At 43.8% G+C, this 16242-nt stretch overlaps 2 protein-coding genes across 4 annotated transcripts; one reads left to right on the top strand and one right to left on the bottom strand.

Annotated features, from left to right (window-relative positions):
• Positions 1-3510: 3510 nt before the first annotated feature.
• LOC124001247 (NACHT, LRR and PYD domains-containing protein 12-like) lies at positions 3511-14735 on the top strand. 2 transcript variants are annotated; one of them, XM_046307899.1, is made up of 17 exons: positions 3514-3694; positions 3886-3930; positions 5156-5404; positions 5737-5787; positions 5928-7719; positions 7923-8096; positions 8247-8420; positions 8508-8681; positions 8985-9161; positions 9306-9479; positions 9598-9771; positions 11740-11913; positions 12000-12170; positions 12299-12472; positions 12654-12827; positions 12938-13108; positions 13369-14735. In XM_046307899.1, exons 2-17 carry the CDS (start codon positions 3900-3902, stop codon positions 13382-13384), a joined length of 4050 nt encoding a protein of 1349 aa, XP_046163855.1. In that variant the 5' UTR covers positions 3514-3694; positions 3886-3899; the 3' UTR covers positions 13385-14735. The 2 variants fall into 2 exon arrangements, 1 of the variants encoding a protein (XP_046163855.1); XR_006832760.1 differs by lacking the exon at positions 13369-14735 and having other exon boundaries at positions 3511-3694; positions 12299-12453; positions 12938-13080.
• Positions 13548-15889, bottom strand: si:dkey-30c15.13 (uncharacterized protein LOC558731 homolog). 2 transcript variants are annotated; one of them, XM_046308105.1, is made up of 7 exons: positions 15693-15889; positions 15356-15517; positions 15057-15167; positions 14737-14793; positions 14348-14458; positions 14118-14264; positions 13548-13909 (listed from the first exon to the last, which is right to left on the bottom strand). In XM_046308105.1, the coding sequence occupies exons 2-7, from the start codon at positions 15515-15517 to the stop codon at positions 13853-13855; spliced, it is 645 nt and encodes a 214-aa protein (XP_046164061.1). In that variant the 5' UTR covers positions 15693-15889; the 3' UTR covers positions 13548-13852. The 2 variants fall into 2 exon arrangements, with proteins under 2 accessions (XP_046164061.1, XP_046164051.1); XM_046308095.1 differs by having other exon boundaries at positions 13548-14264.
• Between the last annotated feature and the right edge of the window lie 353 nt (positions 15890-16242).

The raw sequence follows: 16242 nt of genomic DNA, 5'->3' as shown, positions 1-16242 counted from the left end.
TCTTAACAAAAAAAAACCCCGCCCCGGCCGGAGAGGAAGAAGGCACTATGGTACCGGCGTCAAGAGACACAGACAAATAATCCTCGAGAGCCTTACGTTCGGGAGCCGACAGAGAGTATAGTCTACCCCGAGGAGGAGTGGTCCCCGGAAGGAGATCAATACTACAATCATACGACCGGTGAGGAGGAAGGGAGTTGGCTCGGGACCGACTGAAGACCGTGCGCAGATCATGATATTCCTCCGGCACTCCTGTCAAATCGCCAGGTTCCTCCTGAGAAGTGGGGACAGAAGAAATGGGAGGGATGGCAGACATTAAACACTTCACATGACAAGAAACGTTCCAGGATAGGATAGCATTACTAGACCAATTAATAGAAGGATTATGACATGCTAGCCAGGGATGACCCAAAACAACAGGTGTAAAAGGTGAACGAAAAATCAAAAAAGAAATAGTCTCACTGTGGTTACCAGATACTGTGAGGGTTAAAGGTAGTGTCTCAAATCTGATACTGGGAAGATGACTACCATCTAAGGCGAACATGGGCGTAGGCTTGTCTAACTGTCTGAAAGGAATGTCATGTTTCCGAGCCCATGCTTCGTCCATGAAACAACCCTCAGCCCCAGAGTCTATCAAGGCACTGCATGTAGCACCCGAACCGGTCCAGCGTAGATGGACCGACATAGTAGTACAGGATCTAGATGGAGAGACCTGAGTAGTAGCGCTCACCAGTAGCCCTCCGCTTACTGATGAGCTCTGGCTTTTACTGGACATGAATTGACAAAATGTCCATCAAATCCGCAATAGAGGCACAGGCGGTTGGTGATCCTCCGTTCCCTCTCCTTAGTCGAGATGCGAATACCTCCCAGCTGCATGGGCTCAGTCTCTGAGCCAGAGGAGGGAGATGGTTGCGATGCGGAGCAGGGAAACACCGTTGACGCGAGCTCTCTTCCACGAGCTTGGTGACGAAGATCTACCCGTCGTTCTATGCGGATGGCGAGAGCAATCAAAGAGTCCACACTGGAAGGAACCTCCTGGGAGAGAATCTCATCTTTAACCACTGCGTGGAGTCCCTCCAGAAAATGAGCAAGCAGCGCCGGCTCGTTCCAGTCACTAGAGGCAGCAAGAGTGCGAAACTCTATAGAGTAATCCGTTATGGATCGATCACCTTGGCATAGGGAAGCCAGGGCCCTAGAAGCCTCCCTACCAAAAACTGAACGGTCAAAAACCCGAATCATCTCCTCTTTAAAGTTCTGGTAATTGTTAGAACAATCAGCCCTTGCCTCCCAGATAGCTGTGGCCCACTCTCGAGCCCGGCCAGTAAGGAGTGAAATGACGTAAGCAACCCGAGCTCTCTCTCTAGTGTATGTGTTGGGTTGGAGAGAGAACACAATATCACACTGGGTGAGAAAGGAGCAGCACTCCTTGGGCTGCCCGGAGTAGCAAGGTGGGTTATTAACCCTAGGTTCCGGAGGCTCGGCAGACCAGGAAGTAACAGGTGGCACGAGACGAAGACTCTGGAACTGTCCAGAGAGGTCGGAAACCTGAGCGGCCAGGTTCTCCATGGCATGACGAGCAGCAGACAATTCCTGCTCGTGTCTGCCGAGCATGTCTCCTTGGATCTCGACGGCAGTGTTACGAGCGTCTGTAGTCGCTGGGTCCATTCTTTGGTCGGATCCTTCTGTTATGCAGGTGAATGAGGACCCAAAAGCGACTTGGCGAAAACAGAGTCTTTAATCCAGTTTAAGGAAATAGCAATACTCCTAGACAAATCGGAGCGGTAAATAAAGCATAAAAACAATTCCACTCGTAATCACGAGAACTGACTGGAGACTCGATAATAAACTGCAGGTTGCCTCGGGAAGGCACTTGACCGTAGCAGACTCAGACACCTGCTCACCACGCAGCATCTGAGGGAAACACGACACAACAGGGCGATACAAAGACACAGCACGGTGAACAATATACAAGGATCCGACAGGACTGAAACGGAAAACAAGGGGAGAAATAGGGACTCTAATCAGGGGAAAAGATAGGGAACAGGTGTGGGAAGACTAAATGATTGATTAGGGGAATAGGAACAGCTGGGAGCAGGAACGGAACGATAGAGAGAAGAGAGAGAGGGAGGGAGAGAGAAAAAGGGGAACGAACCTAAAAAGACCAGCAGGGGGAAAACGAACAGAAGGAAAAGCAAAATGACAAGACAATATAAGACAAAACATGACAGACCTGGCCTACACGATAACCAGACCTCAACACAATTGAGATGGTTTGGGATGATTTGAACCACAGAGTGAAGGAAAAGCAGCCAACAAGTGCTCAGCATATGTGGGAACTCCTTCAAGACTGTTGAAAAAGCATTCCAGTTGAAGCTGGTTGAGAGAATGCCGAGAGTGTGCAAAGCTGTCATCAGGCAAAGGGTGGCTACTTTGAAGAATCTAAAATATAAAACATTATTTTGATTTGTTTAATATATAATAATAATAATAATATAATAATATATGCCATTTATCCAAAGCGACTTACAGTCATGTGTGCATACATTCTACGTATGGGTGGTCCCGGGAATCGAACCCACTACCCTGGCGTTACAAGCGCCATGCTCTACCAACACTTTTTTGCTTATTTACATGATGCCATATGTGTTATGTCATAGTGTTGATGTCTTCACTATTATTCTACAACGTAGAAAATAGTAAAAAATAAAATAATAATAAAGATAAACCCTTGAATGAGTAGGTGTCCAAACTTTTGACTGGTACTGTATATACTAGGCGGTGTCAAAGGAATGTCCAAAAGACGGTCAAAGTCTCCAGTCACCCAAGTCATAGACTGTTCTCTCTGCTAATGCACAGCAAGCTGTTCCGGAGTGTCAAGTTTAGGACCTAAAGGCTCCTGAACAGCTTCCACCCCCAAGTCATAGACTGTTCTCTCTGCTAATGCACAGCAAGCTGTACCGGAGTGTCAAGTCTAGACCAAAAGGCTCCTGAACAGCTTCCAACCCAAATTAAAATAGACTGTTCTCTCTGCTAATGCACAGCAAGCTGTACCGGAGTGTCAAGTTTAGGACCAAAAGGCTCCCGAGCAGCTTCCACCCCCAAGCCATAAGATTGCTGAACAATTCATCAATTTACACTACTGCTACCTCGACTAACCTGTTCCCCATAGCACATTGACTTGGTACCGACATAGCCTCCATATTGTTACGTAATTTTCTTGTGATACCTACCTTTCATTCTAAAAACATGTTGCTTTAGTTTATTTAGTAAATATTTTCTTAACTCTATTTATTGAACTGCATTGTTGGTTACGTAAGCATTTCATGGTAAGGTATACCATGCGCCTGTTGTATTTGGCGCATGTGATGAATAACATTTTATTTTATGACAAAGTTTACTGACTGTGAGATCATGTCCAAACGAGGGGGAGGCAAACCTTGGCGTCATTTCAGCGGCATGCTACAAACTGGTTGGCTGACTTCAGCCTTTCATCAGTCAGCCTTTATCTCGATCTGAATTTCTGAACAGGGAGGGGCAACAAAAACAAATGCCCGGAGAAGAAGAAACATTAGATAAGCAGCCGTCTCGGACACAGTCACAGACGGTGTACTGTTTCATTGCATAACAGTTTTACATTCGAGGAGATATCAATAGACAGACATGATTTAGCTTTCAAATCTCACATCCTGGGACTACGGTAAGGAAATAGCCGAATTTAACACTGGAGGCTTTTGGACAGTTTCCTATGTTTTAACAATGTTGAGCTATGCATGCTGACACAGTAGCCTTTGTGAAACTCTGCAGATGACAGTACTTGAGGGCCGTGTGGAATAGTTCTGGTAGCACAGCTAAAGAGGATGAAGAAAATGTATCTTTCTCTCTCCCCAGGTTAAACTACTAGCATGGCTGAGTCTGCAGGCTTACTTTCAGATGGTATGTGACATACTGGCTTTGTGATCAACTCTTAACTCACAAATGATACTGAACTATTTTCATATGGATACGGACATAATGACATTTATCAAAATATTGTATGGTTTAATCACATTTCTCCAAGAATGGTATATGGGAAAAGAAAAAGGGAAAATGTTTCACTTTCGCTATTTGATAAAGAGAGGGAGTCCAGCGACAACGCCGAGGGGGAAGATGCAGCACGATAAAACTGGGTTGACCTAATGCTTATTTTCTCATAGATGAAACATCGGATCGCTACATAATTTTCAGTTCCCAAAACTAGAATGTGTTATGAACAGAGAGCACAACGTTTTTTAGACTTGGGCAATTGCCATACTCTCTAGAAATGATGTTATTTAGAAGGAGTGCAACGGCAGTTTCAAGTTCTTGCGTACAAACTCATACAGAGAGTAGGCGTTCCCTGATGTGCAAATACATGTTAAAATGTACCAGTAGGATATTGCTAACTCTGAGTGGTGCTAGGCTCTGCCCACCTTGCTTGTTATTCCCACAGCGCGACAACGATTTCCATTTTAAAAAGCCCATAGGAACTATTTTTGGGAAGCTATAATAAAACTTCTATACATTGTAAATACAGTTAAATGCTGCCATGTTTTGTACAAAATCAAAGCAATAATTGTCCTTAAAGATTAACATTGTGCGGTAAACTGCGGGGTGTTGGGTTGAGCGTACAGAGATTAACACAGAGACAGGGAGGTTCTAGTCAGCAAACACGATTTTACTAGGCAATAAAATACACATAACAACAAAATCACTTAGGTTTGGCTCAGCCCTTCTTCTCAGCCTCTCTTCTCCCCCACGGTGTTGGTTTTATGTGCCTCCACTGCTGGTTGGCACTTTCCCCTAATAACCTCTACTTGGAGCCATCCGTGTCGGGGTGCCCAGCCCGTGTACTCCCAGCAGAGGGAGCCAGCGCGCAGCACGTACCTCCCCTCTATTACCAACCCCAGGGTTAGACTTCCCGGGATACCACAATTGTAATAAACTGTCTGGAATGATGCCCTCCAATGTCAGTCACAGAGACGTTGACAGATGTTTGTAAAGTCATATTTGTGAAACATGTGATATTCAAATCTTTTAAAGCTTCCCTCCTAGTCCTACCCACGTAGGAGCAGATTCACAGAGATGATGTGATAACTTGGCTTGATAACTTTGCATCTCTCTTATCCAACATCACTCCCAGATGCCCAGTTTGTGGATAAGCATATGGCTGAGCTCATTCAGAGGGTTATCATAGTGATGCCCATAGCAGATGACCTACTCCAGAGGAGCCTGATCCATAAGGAGGTGTACTCTAATATCCATGCTACCAGGACCAGCCAGGAACAAATGAGACTGCTGTATGAGGCCCTGCATTCAGGAGGGGTAAAGGTGAAATCAGCCTTTTACAGGATTCTACTGAAACAACAAACTCAATTAGTCCAAGATCTAGGTAAGAGCATCTCTCTCCCTCTTTGTAGTGCAGAAATACAATGTAGAAAGTTGGGATATCTTGGCTTTTCTCACGTTTGCTATTCATCACTGTCCCATGAGTTAAACCAAAGCCAGTACCTCAATCGCAGCTCAGGCAAGATGCAATGTCATCGCTGCGGTTTATGCTAAATGCTTAACCTTATGTAAGGATCAGTTGATTATGCATCGATAAAAACACTACAGGCAATGGTAAACAATGCTGAGTCTCTCGATATCCTCACCAAAAAATAATAAATGCACCGATGAGAATGCATTGGTTGCTATTAATGTTCTGTTGCTCTCTCATCCCAGGTGAACCCTCTGCAGTCCATGTCAGCACAACTCTGAATTCTAAAGTCAAAGGTAAATGAGGTGAAATATTGGCTTTGCGATCATCAATACCTGATTGACTGACTTCATACAAGATTAAATTGTGTCCTGTGTTAAAAAAATTACAACGACAAATAAATGTTGCATTCTTCACCAGTGTTATTGTTTTTCAGATGGGGATATTGAAATGTGCCAAACAGAATTGAAATCGTACCTGAAGAGAACATTTGAAAGAATATTTCCAGGAATAGCTACACAAGGACGTCCTACACTCCTAAATAAGATCTACACAGAGCTCTTCATCACAGAGGGTGGAAGTGGTGAGGTCGATAAAGAACATGAGGTGATGAAAATTGAGGCAGTATTAAGGAGACCAGCGACACAAGAGATACCAATCAACTGCAACGACATCTTTAAACCCTTACCTGGACAGGACATGACTATCAGAACTGTGCTCACAAAGGGAGTCGCTGGCATTGGAAAGACCGTCTCAGTGCAGAAATTCATTATGGACTGGGTTGATAGAGAAGCTAATCACGATATACAGTTCATATTTCCAATTCCTTTTCGGGAGCTGAATTTGATGAAGGAAAAGACACTCAGTTTGATTGACCTACTCCATGATTTCTTCGATGTCATCAAAGAATCGGGACTTTCCAACTTTAAAAAAGTCAAAGTGTTGTTTATCTTTGATGGGTTAGATGAGTGCCAACTTCCTCTGAATTTCAACAGAAATGAGATCTGCTGTAATGTCACAAAGTCAATCACAGTGGATGTACTTCTGACAAACCTCATAAAGGGGAACCTGCTTCCTTCTGCTCTTCTCTGGATAACTTCACGACCAGCAGCTACCAGTCGGATCCCTCCTGAGTGTGTTGACCAGGTGACTGAGGTACGAGGGTTTAGGGATGAACAGAAGGAGAAATACTTCAAGAAGACAGTCAGTGATGGGAAACTAGCTGAAAGAATCATCGCACATATAAAGTCATCAAGGAGCCTCGACATCATGTGCCACATACCAGTGTTCTGTTGGATCTCAGCCACTGTTCTAGGGAAAATGATGAGTAAAGCAGAAAGTGGAGACTTGCCCAAGACTCTGACACAAATGTTCTTACAGTTTCTGATCTTTCAGACAATACAGACAATGAGGAAGTATCATGAAGACCCCGACACAGATCTCCACTGGGATAAAGAGATCATTCTGAAACTTGGAAAACTGGCCTTTGAACATCTTGAGAAAGGCAACCTGATCTTCTCTGGGAAAGATCTGACAGAGTTTGGCATTGACATCAAACAAGCTTCTTTGTGCTCAGGAGTGTTCACACAGATCTTAAGAGAAGAGTGTATGTACCAGGAAGTGGTCTACAGCTTTGTCCATCTGAGCCTTCAGGAGTTCATTGCTGCTTTGTATGTGTTTCTTTCATTTGAAGACAACAATGAGGATGTTATAACACCCCAACTACCATCCTCCTCGACTGCAATTGTCTTGTATGAAGAAATTCGTCCTGACAACATCTACAAGAGCGCAGTGGATAAGGCCTTAAAGAGTCAGAATGGACACCTGGACCTGTTCCTGCGCTTCCTTCTTGGCCTCTCACTGAAGTCCAACCAGACACTCCTTCGAGGCCTACTGACACAGACAGAAGGGAGCTCACAGAGCAACAAGGGCACAGTCGACTTCATTAAGGACAGGATCAGGAAAAATCCCTCTCCAGAGAGGTGCATCAACCTCTTTCACTGTCTGAATGAGCTGAACGACAATTCTCTGGTGGAGGAAATCCAAATCTACTTGAAGTCAGGAGGTGTTTCGAAGGTTGAACTCTCATATTCTCATTGGTCTGCTCTGGCCTTTGTTATGTTGTCCTCAGACGAGGAGCTGGATGTATTTGAACTGAATAAATTTGTCAGATCAGACGAAGGCGTTATGAGGCTGTTGCCAGTGATCAAAGCCTCTAAAACGGCTCTGTAAGTACTCTGCTTTCTGTCTCGCTCTCTCTCTCTATCCCTCTCTTCTTCTCATAAACATTCAACAAGTGACAGCTTGTCCTTTCTCAGATTCAGATACATGTTCAAAACACACAAACCTGGGCTGCTCTATGGACTAAAGTTCTAGAAACACTGGACTAAAACACTGAGTGGTATTTTCAAATGTTCCTTATTTCCCTAAGGATGAATTCTTGCAATATCACTTGGAGATGTTGTGAGAATCTGGCCTTATCTTTCGGATCATGTACCTCAAGTTTGAGAAAGCTGGACCTGAGTTACAATGGCCTGACTGATTCAGGGGTGGAGCTGCTCTGTTTTGGACTGGGCAATCCACTCTGTAAATTGGAAACACTGAAGTGAGTATTATGGCTATTATGTTATTGTTATTTATGTAACAGATCTATATTCAATGTATTAATTATTTCTCGTAAAACAAATGATTGTGTAAATTCTCAGCTTTTTGTTGGGTGTCCTGAAAGAGTAAAACCCTTTCTACTTCTCTGCAGGCTGTCAGGCTGTAAAGTCCAAGAGGAAGGCTGTGCTTCTCTTGCTTCAGCTCTGAGGTCAAACCCATCACACCTGAGAGAGCTGGATCTGAGTTACAATAACCAAGGAGATTCAGGAGTGAAGCAGCTCTCTGCTGCACTGGAGGTTCCAGACTGTAAACTGGAGACACTGAGGTGAGTATTCTCTCCACTCAACAGGTCACTTTGTTAACTTTAGAGTAATATTTGATTAAATATACAGCACCAATGTTCTTTTTTCAGTCTGATTGAGTGCAGCCTAACTGGGACATGTTGTGATGCCCTGGCCTCAGCTCTGTGCTCAAGCTCTTCAAGTCTGAGAAAGTTGGATCTTAGTCGCAATGACCTGCACAGTATTGGGCTGGAGCTGCTCTCTGCTGGACTGAGGAGCACCAATTGTAAACTAGAAACGCTGAGGTGATAATTGTCATTATGTTTAATCGTTTGCATTTCAGAAATTGTAAAACATCTCTTGTAAACAATTACAGAATATGATATTTCACAAAGCAGGATGAGTGACTCAGTCTAAGATGCTCTCTTTATTTCTAAAATGTTCATTAATTGATTGATTACTGTACATTGCCGATTCTATTACTGACTTTATTAAACATCATGAACTTGGTTTTGGTAGACATTTTGAGTAAAACAAATTCTTGTGTGGCTTCTCATCTCTTATGTATGTATACTGAAAGAGTGAAACTCTTTTCTACTTCTCTACAGGCTGTCAAACTGTAAAGTCGAAGAGAAAGGCTGTGCTTTTCTGGCTTCAGCTCTGTGGTCAAACCCCTCACACCTGAGGGAACTGGACTTGAGCTACAATCATAACCTGCAGGATGCAGGAGTGGCCAATCTTTCTGCTGCACTGGGGAATCCACTTTGTAATCTGGAGTCACTGAGGCAAGTGCTGATAAAGAATAGTGTTAAATCTTGTTCCTGGAGACACCATCTGAGTTTCAGATAGTTGAGATACTGATGGTTGACACTCAAACTGTACAGACTCAGCTGAAACAGAAAAAAAACACATCCCTCTCTTATCTGAAGGCTTGATACCTGTGAAGTCACAGAAGAAGGCTTTTCTTCCCTAGCCTCTGCTCTGAAGTCCAACCCTTCACACCTGAGACAGCTGGACCTGAGCAGCAATAAAGCAGGAAACACAGGAGCAAAGCTGCTCTCTGCTGCACTGGAACATCCAGGTTGTGAACTATTGAAATTGAGGTTAGTCTTTTTGTAACAATTTGTAACTAAACAGGAACAGGATTTGTATTTTTAGCTAAGGTTACTGTCAACGCTGGTATCAAGATGGAGTGAAGGCCTCTTCCCTTCCTTTGTGCAGGCTGTCATTCTGTAGTGTCCTGGGGGACGGTTGCTGTTCCCTAGTTTCAGCTCTGAGGTCAAACCCCTCACACCTGAGACAGCTGGACCTGAGTAACAATTTGCTAGGAGACTCAGGAGCGAAGTTGCTCTCTGCTTTATTGGAGGACCCACACTGTGAAATCAAGACACTGAGGTACAGTTATACGACTTACAACAATACTTCATTCATATAATTCCTTGTTATATTTGGAACGAGTCAAACTGTGAAGGTCTGTGGCTCTAAGCTATGTGTTTAAAATTAGGATGAGGCTGCCCTGTTCCTCCTCGTCCAGCACCACTGGAAGTATCTTCCCCGGAGCTAAAGAAGTGCTTGTGCACGTTATGTCTGGTGTGCGTCGGGTTATGTACCCATTTATTGATTGTTCTGTTTTCCGGTGGGTTTTTGCTGCGCCGTTGGAAACACAGTTTTTCCTCTCCTGCGTCTGACTTCTCTGCCGCCAGTACGCCCCCCGTACAAATACATCCACAGGTACACCTCCAATTGACTCAGGCTAATTGATATCATTTATCAGAAGCTCAAAGTTCTACCCCGTAGCACTCACGTGGGTAGCCATGAATTCCTTTGAAAGGCTGGTCATGACTCACATCAACACCATCATCCCCTCAGGCGTGCATCCTTAGTACACTCCTGTACTCCCTGTTCACCCACGACTGCGTGGCCAGGCACGACTCCACCACCATCATTAAGTTCCATGACAACACAACAGTGTGTCACGGCTTCTGCCGAAGTTGGTGTCTCTCCTTGTTCGGACGGTGTTCGGCGGTCGTCGTCACCGGCTTTCTAGCTGCCACCGATCCACGTTTCTTTTTCCATTTGTGATGTCTTGATTGTACACACCTGGTTGCCATTACATTATTATTATTTCCCTATTTAACCCTCTGGTTCTCATTATGTTTAGTTCTTGATTGTTCCCGGTTCTGTGTTAGTCTGTTGTGTTAGGGTTTGTGATATTGCATGGATTTATTTTTGCAGATTATTTTTCCTGAGTAAAAGTATGTTATTTTACTAGTTCTGTGTCCTGCACCAGACTCCGTTCTCACCTCTGCACAACTGACACATGACACAGTGGTAGACCTGATCACCGACAACGATGAGACAGCCTACAGGGTGGAGGACAGAGACCTGGCAGCGTGGTGCCAGGACAACAATGGAGCTGATCGTGGACTGCAGGAAAAGGACGGCCGAACACGCCCCCATTCACAGCAACGGGGCTGTAGTGGAGCGGGTCAAGAGTTTCAAGTTCCTTGGTGTCCACAACACACATTTTCCCCCTCAGGAGACTGAAAAGATTTGGAATGGGTCCCCAGATCCTCAAAAAGTTCTACAGCTGCACCATCGAGTATTCTGACCGGTTGCATCACCTCCTGGTATGGCAACTGCTCGGTGTCTGACCGTAAGGTGCTACAGAGGGCATTGCATATGGCGAAGTACATAACTGGGGCCAAGCTTCCTGCCATCCAGGACCTGTATACTAGGTGGTGTCAGAGGAAGGCCCAAAAAATGATCAAAGACTCCAGTCACCCAATCATGGACTGTTCTCTCTGTTACCGCACGACAACCAGCACCGGAGCACCAGAGTCCAAAAGGCTCCATAACAGCTTCTACCCCCAAGCCATGAGACTGATGACCAATTAATCACATGGCCACACAGACTATTTACATTGACCCCCCCCCCCCCTTTGTTTTACACTGCTGCTACTCGCTGTTTATTATCTATGCATAATCACTTCACCCCTACCTACATGTACAAATGACCTCGACTAACCTGTACCCCCGCTCATTGACTCGGTGCCGGTACTCCCTATATATAGCCTCGTTATTGTTATTTTATTGTGTTAATTTTTATTTAGTTTATTGAGTAAATATCTTCTTAATTCTATTTCTTGAACTGCATTGTTGGTTAGGGGCTTGTAAGTAAGCATTTCACTAAAATGGCTGTTGTATTCGGCTTATGTAACAAATACACATTTTTATTTGAATCTGTGTATAGAGAATCTGGCACATGCACAGACTCTTTTTTAGCTGTTGGGAAGAGCATACCAGAGAATTCAGCAATGCAGCCACTCCTTTGACGTTATAACATTGTATTTCTCTCTGTAGGCTTACAGACTGTTACATTTCAGAGGAAGCATTTGTTTCTCTGGCTTCAGCCCTGATATCAAACCCCTCTCACCTGAGAGAGCTGGACCTGACCAGGAATTTTGGAGGAGACTCAGGAGTGAAGCTGCTCTGTGCTGGACTGAAGGATCCATGCTGTAAACTGGAGAAACTGAGGTGAGTTTTATAACCGGCAGTGTTTAACTAATTACTGTGGTTAAGAGAGAATTCTGTTTCTCATTATCTGTTGATATTTTTGCCAGCCTGTTTTGTTGTAATCTGAGTTGGGAATGCTGTGAGGCAATGGCAGCAGCTCTCCGCTCAACCTCAAGTCTGAGAGAGCTGGACCTGAGTCACAATTATCTGGGGAATTCAGGAGTGACAATGCTCTCTGCAGGATTGGGCAATCCTCACTGTAAACTGATGATTCTGAGGTATTGGATTTAATTGAACTATTTTTATTGACTTTAAAAGTCACCAATTATTTGTCTTATTTTAGATTTTCTCAACCTTTGAGTTGAATTTCGGAAATGGCTTAGTGAATTACTTTCATCCTCTGCAGGCTCTGTAATTGTGGTATGACAGAGGAAGGCTGTGCTTCTCTGGCCACAAAGCTGAGGTTAAATCCCTCTCACCTGAAAGATCTGGACCTGAGTTCCAATTCTCCAGGAGACCCAGGAATGAATCTGCTCTTTGCTGCGCTAGTGGATCCCTGTTGTAAACTGGAGATTTTGACGTGATTAATCATGACAAACTTTTGTGATATTACAATCACTGCAATTTGTTTATTCCATGTTGTGGGTTTGATTTAGTTAACGGTATGGTTATAGATGTATTATACAGAAAGCAATAGAAAGTAATTGCTGTCATATTACAGTTTGCATCCTAAGTTTCAGTGTTTTTTGTTTTCCCTCCAGTCTGGATAACTGTAACCTCACTGAGAATTGCTGTGCAGCACTGGCCACTGCTCTCAGCTCAAACACCTGTAGTCTGAAAAACCTGAACCTGAGTGACAACAACCTATATGATTCAGGAGTACAGCTACTCTCAGCTGGATTGAAGAATACACAGTGTAAACTGGAGACACTGAAGTAGGTTTACATGGCTTATCCTTAGCCAATGCAGATGTGGGCGTTATACTGAAAAGTTTTATACAATTATTTTTGATCTGACACGGAATAACTGGATTCTCTTCCTGTAGGGTAGCAAACTGTAAGTTCAAAGAGGATGGCTGTGTTGCTCTGGCCTCAGCTTTAAGCTCCAACCCCTTCCACCTGACAGAGCTCGATCTGAACCAGAACCGGTATGGGCGTGGAAAAGCCCTGCTCAAAGCATTGCAGAAGGATCCACACTGTAAACTAGAGAAAGTGGGGTGAGTGGTATAGTTGTGGTATAGTGTCAAAGAGTATCACAAATGTCATTCAAGATGTGTTTGTGTTTGTTAATAATATTGCAAGTCATTGAGTTTCATTGAAAATGCAAGGTGACTGAAAACAAATGCCTTAATAGTGGCACAGTAAAATGACATAGAGCTCTTTATTACACCATATGTTTCTTTCTGATGGTCCTGTATTTAGCTCTCCTGTATACATACAACTCATTATTATTGTTCTGCAAAATCCTCTCTTTTAGATTGGTCCCAATGTGAAACAGCCATCATCATACAGGACCGAGAAATGAGCCGCATTCTGAAGAGACAGTCAAGAAGTGACGTGGACGTAGTGCTCGACCGTTGAAACCACTGAACTAAAAACATGCTGTGTGTAGACCAAACGGATGCAGCGTAACATTACAAACAAGTGAGATGAATACATGTTTTGAATATGCTTTATCATTTTGAAGACGCTCAACACCTACTTTACAAATGTAATGCATGTGTTTGCCGTGCAGTCCTGATCTTTGAAAAATATATAGGCTATGTATTTTCCGGGATATATGTGTACATATTTACAAGGTTTTATACACATTGTATAAGGGGATTGATTGTCAATGTTCTATTTAATGTCATAGGAAGAAAATACAATGTTAGAATGGTACATCATTGTGCATATTCTTAGACATCCTCATCAAATTAATATCTTAAGATAGTTTGTCACACACGCATAGGTCTGCTGGTTTAAAGGCTGAATTCTCCTGTTTCCATTAGGGGCTCATTAGTGTCCTCATCTGGGCCCTGTGAAAAACAGAGACTGTTTAGTGAGTCCAGTGCAGCTAAACATGTGACCATGTCAATATGTATTTGATTGTGTGAGTGTGTATTCGGCCAGGTGCATATGTGCATCCGTGCGTATGTGCTAGTGTTTGTATATGTGTATATGTTGCTGTGAGTGTGTGTGTGTGTGTGTGTGCGTGTGCTGGCATTTGTGTGCATTTATTCTTGCCTGTGCTAGACGATTGTAGGTCTGAGTGTGGGGGCCGCTGTACCGTCGTAGACCTCTCCAGGACAGGAAGAGAGTGTAGACAGAGGCCAGCAGACACTGTACTGTGAACATGATAGAGCTGCCCTTCGCTATGTACACACCCGCACGCTGAGAGGGAGACAAAGGGAGGAGGTTACAGAGAGAGAGAGAGACACATGCACATACATACACACACAGACAGTACAACACACCTGTTGGTCTGTGTAGAGTGCTTTAGCCTGTGAAGTGATGAGGCTGTAGGCCAGCAGAGCACAGCACCCCAGCAGTAGGCTGAAGATGTTCAGGCCTATCAGTGTGGTCACCTGTTCAAAATGTTAACAGAGCAGTGAGCAGAACAACTTAACTTCAAATAAAAAATGGTGAAACACTTCACTATCACAGAAACAATGAATTTAGCGACTCACTACTAACAGTGGCGAACAACACAAAAAATTCACTAGGGTGAGACTTCAAAATTGGGATAATGAATTCAGAAAGTATATCATACATTTTTTGATTAATCAGATCATTCATTGAATAAAGCACTTGTGTGATATATGCCTAGTTAAATAAATAAAAAAATACAAATATATATACTCACATTGAGTTTGTTGGGTTTCCTCTGAACTTCCATTGCCAGCCCTCCAGTGGCCAGATACTGTAACAACACACAATAACCAGCTTAGTGAAAAATAAAATCAAGCTTTATTTGTCACGTGCGCCGAATACAACAGGTGTAGACCTTACAGTGAAATGCTTACTGACATCATCTATACCAGGGTTGTGTTCAGAGGGCACATCATGGGAAAAACATTTTGAAACAGGTAGTGACAACATAGACAGTGTCAACCGGGGATGCCTAGGCATTATCTCAGTGGGCTAACACAGTCTTGCATAAGACAGTGAAAAGTGAGGACTCACAAACAGGCCGGACCAGACTGGTGTAGTCAAGGAGACGGAACAGTTGAAGCTCACGCAGGCGTAGGTTACTGTGGTTAGAATGGAGGCCAGGGCACCAAAGACCTGCAAAACCTTAGTGACAGAGAGAGACAGGAGAAGTACTCTAGAGTGATGGTTTTGGGTAACACTTTATTTCACAGGAAATGGTAACGTATTTACGAAACTACATGGTAAAATTATGATAACTGATTAATAACAGTATTTGGTCACAGGGCACTGATTAGGAACCACAGGGTTGCTTTTTGTTTTCCTCATCTCACCCCAGTGACAAGGAGGCGGGTGTTAACGACTGTCCCAAACCAGCGTCCAATCCGCACATCTTTAAATTCTTCCTGATTGGTGGTTACGGTGAGTGGGTGGCCTGAGGTGCGGTCCTTAAAAAAGACATGGTACAGCCCCTCTTGGAACATGTTCTGAGTCATCTGAGAAAGGCAGACAACAAAAACATGTCGCTGTTTGATGATGTAATAGCTACAGCTGAAGATATCAGGAAAACGTATCTCATCTAATGGGAATAAGGCTACACGCATATTCACATACACACACACTGTCACATGCAGACACACTCCGATCACAGCCTTTCTCTCTCTATCTTACCTTCAGCTGCAGTGGGTCCACAGCCTGGCTTCCTCATGAACAACTTTCATATCCACAAAGAATAGAATCAGCCTTCTAAACCTCATAGAGGGAAAAAAGAGAGGGACCTGAAATCATAAAGGCTTTGTGTTGGTCAGTCATTCACAGCGTCTCACTCTTCCGCCCTCACCACCCCAGACTGACACGGTCAAAGTTCACCTGAGGCATAGTTTACTTCCAGGCTGATATGGTCCACCTCTAAGGAAGGGATAATGTGTTCTGATTGGCCAGAGAGAGAGAGAGACTTGATCAATGAGGGGATCTGACTAATCTGGCCAGGGTGCCCAGTTGGGCGCATTTTGCACCTGGTGAAAGTTGATTGCTTAACTTTAGAACCGGGCTGCCTCCAGGGTGTGAGCCAGGTGCTCCCTTCAAAACCCATGGCAAAGTCAGCTCAAAACATAAATAAACACGTGGAGTAATGATTAGGATTAATTGCCTTTCCAATGAAAACTAGTTTGAAAATTCAAACAACAGTCAAATGTTTGGACACACCTACTCATTCAAAGGT

The sequence above is a fragment of the Oncorhynchus gorbuscha genome, linkage group LG02 (assembly GCF_021184085.1).
Source record: "Oncorhynchus gorbuscha isolate QuinsamMale2020 ecotype Even-year linkage group LG02, OgorEven_v1.0, whole genome shotgun sequence".
Taxonomy (NCBI): domain Eukaryota; kingdom Metazoa; phylum Chordata; class Actinopteri; order Salmoniformes; family Salmonidae; genus Oncorhynchus; species Oncorhynchus gorbuscha.
Note: the sequence above shows the minus strand (reverse complement) of the source record. Positions and strands in the feature narration are given on the sequence as shown.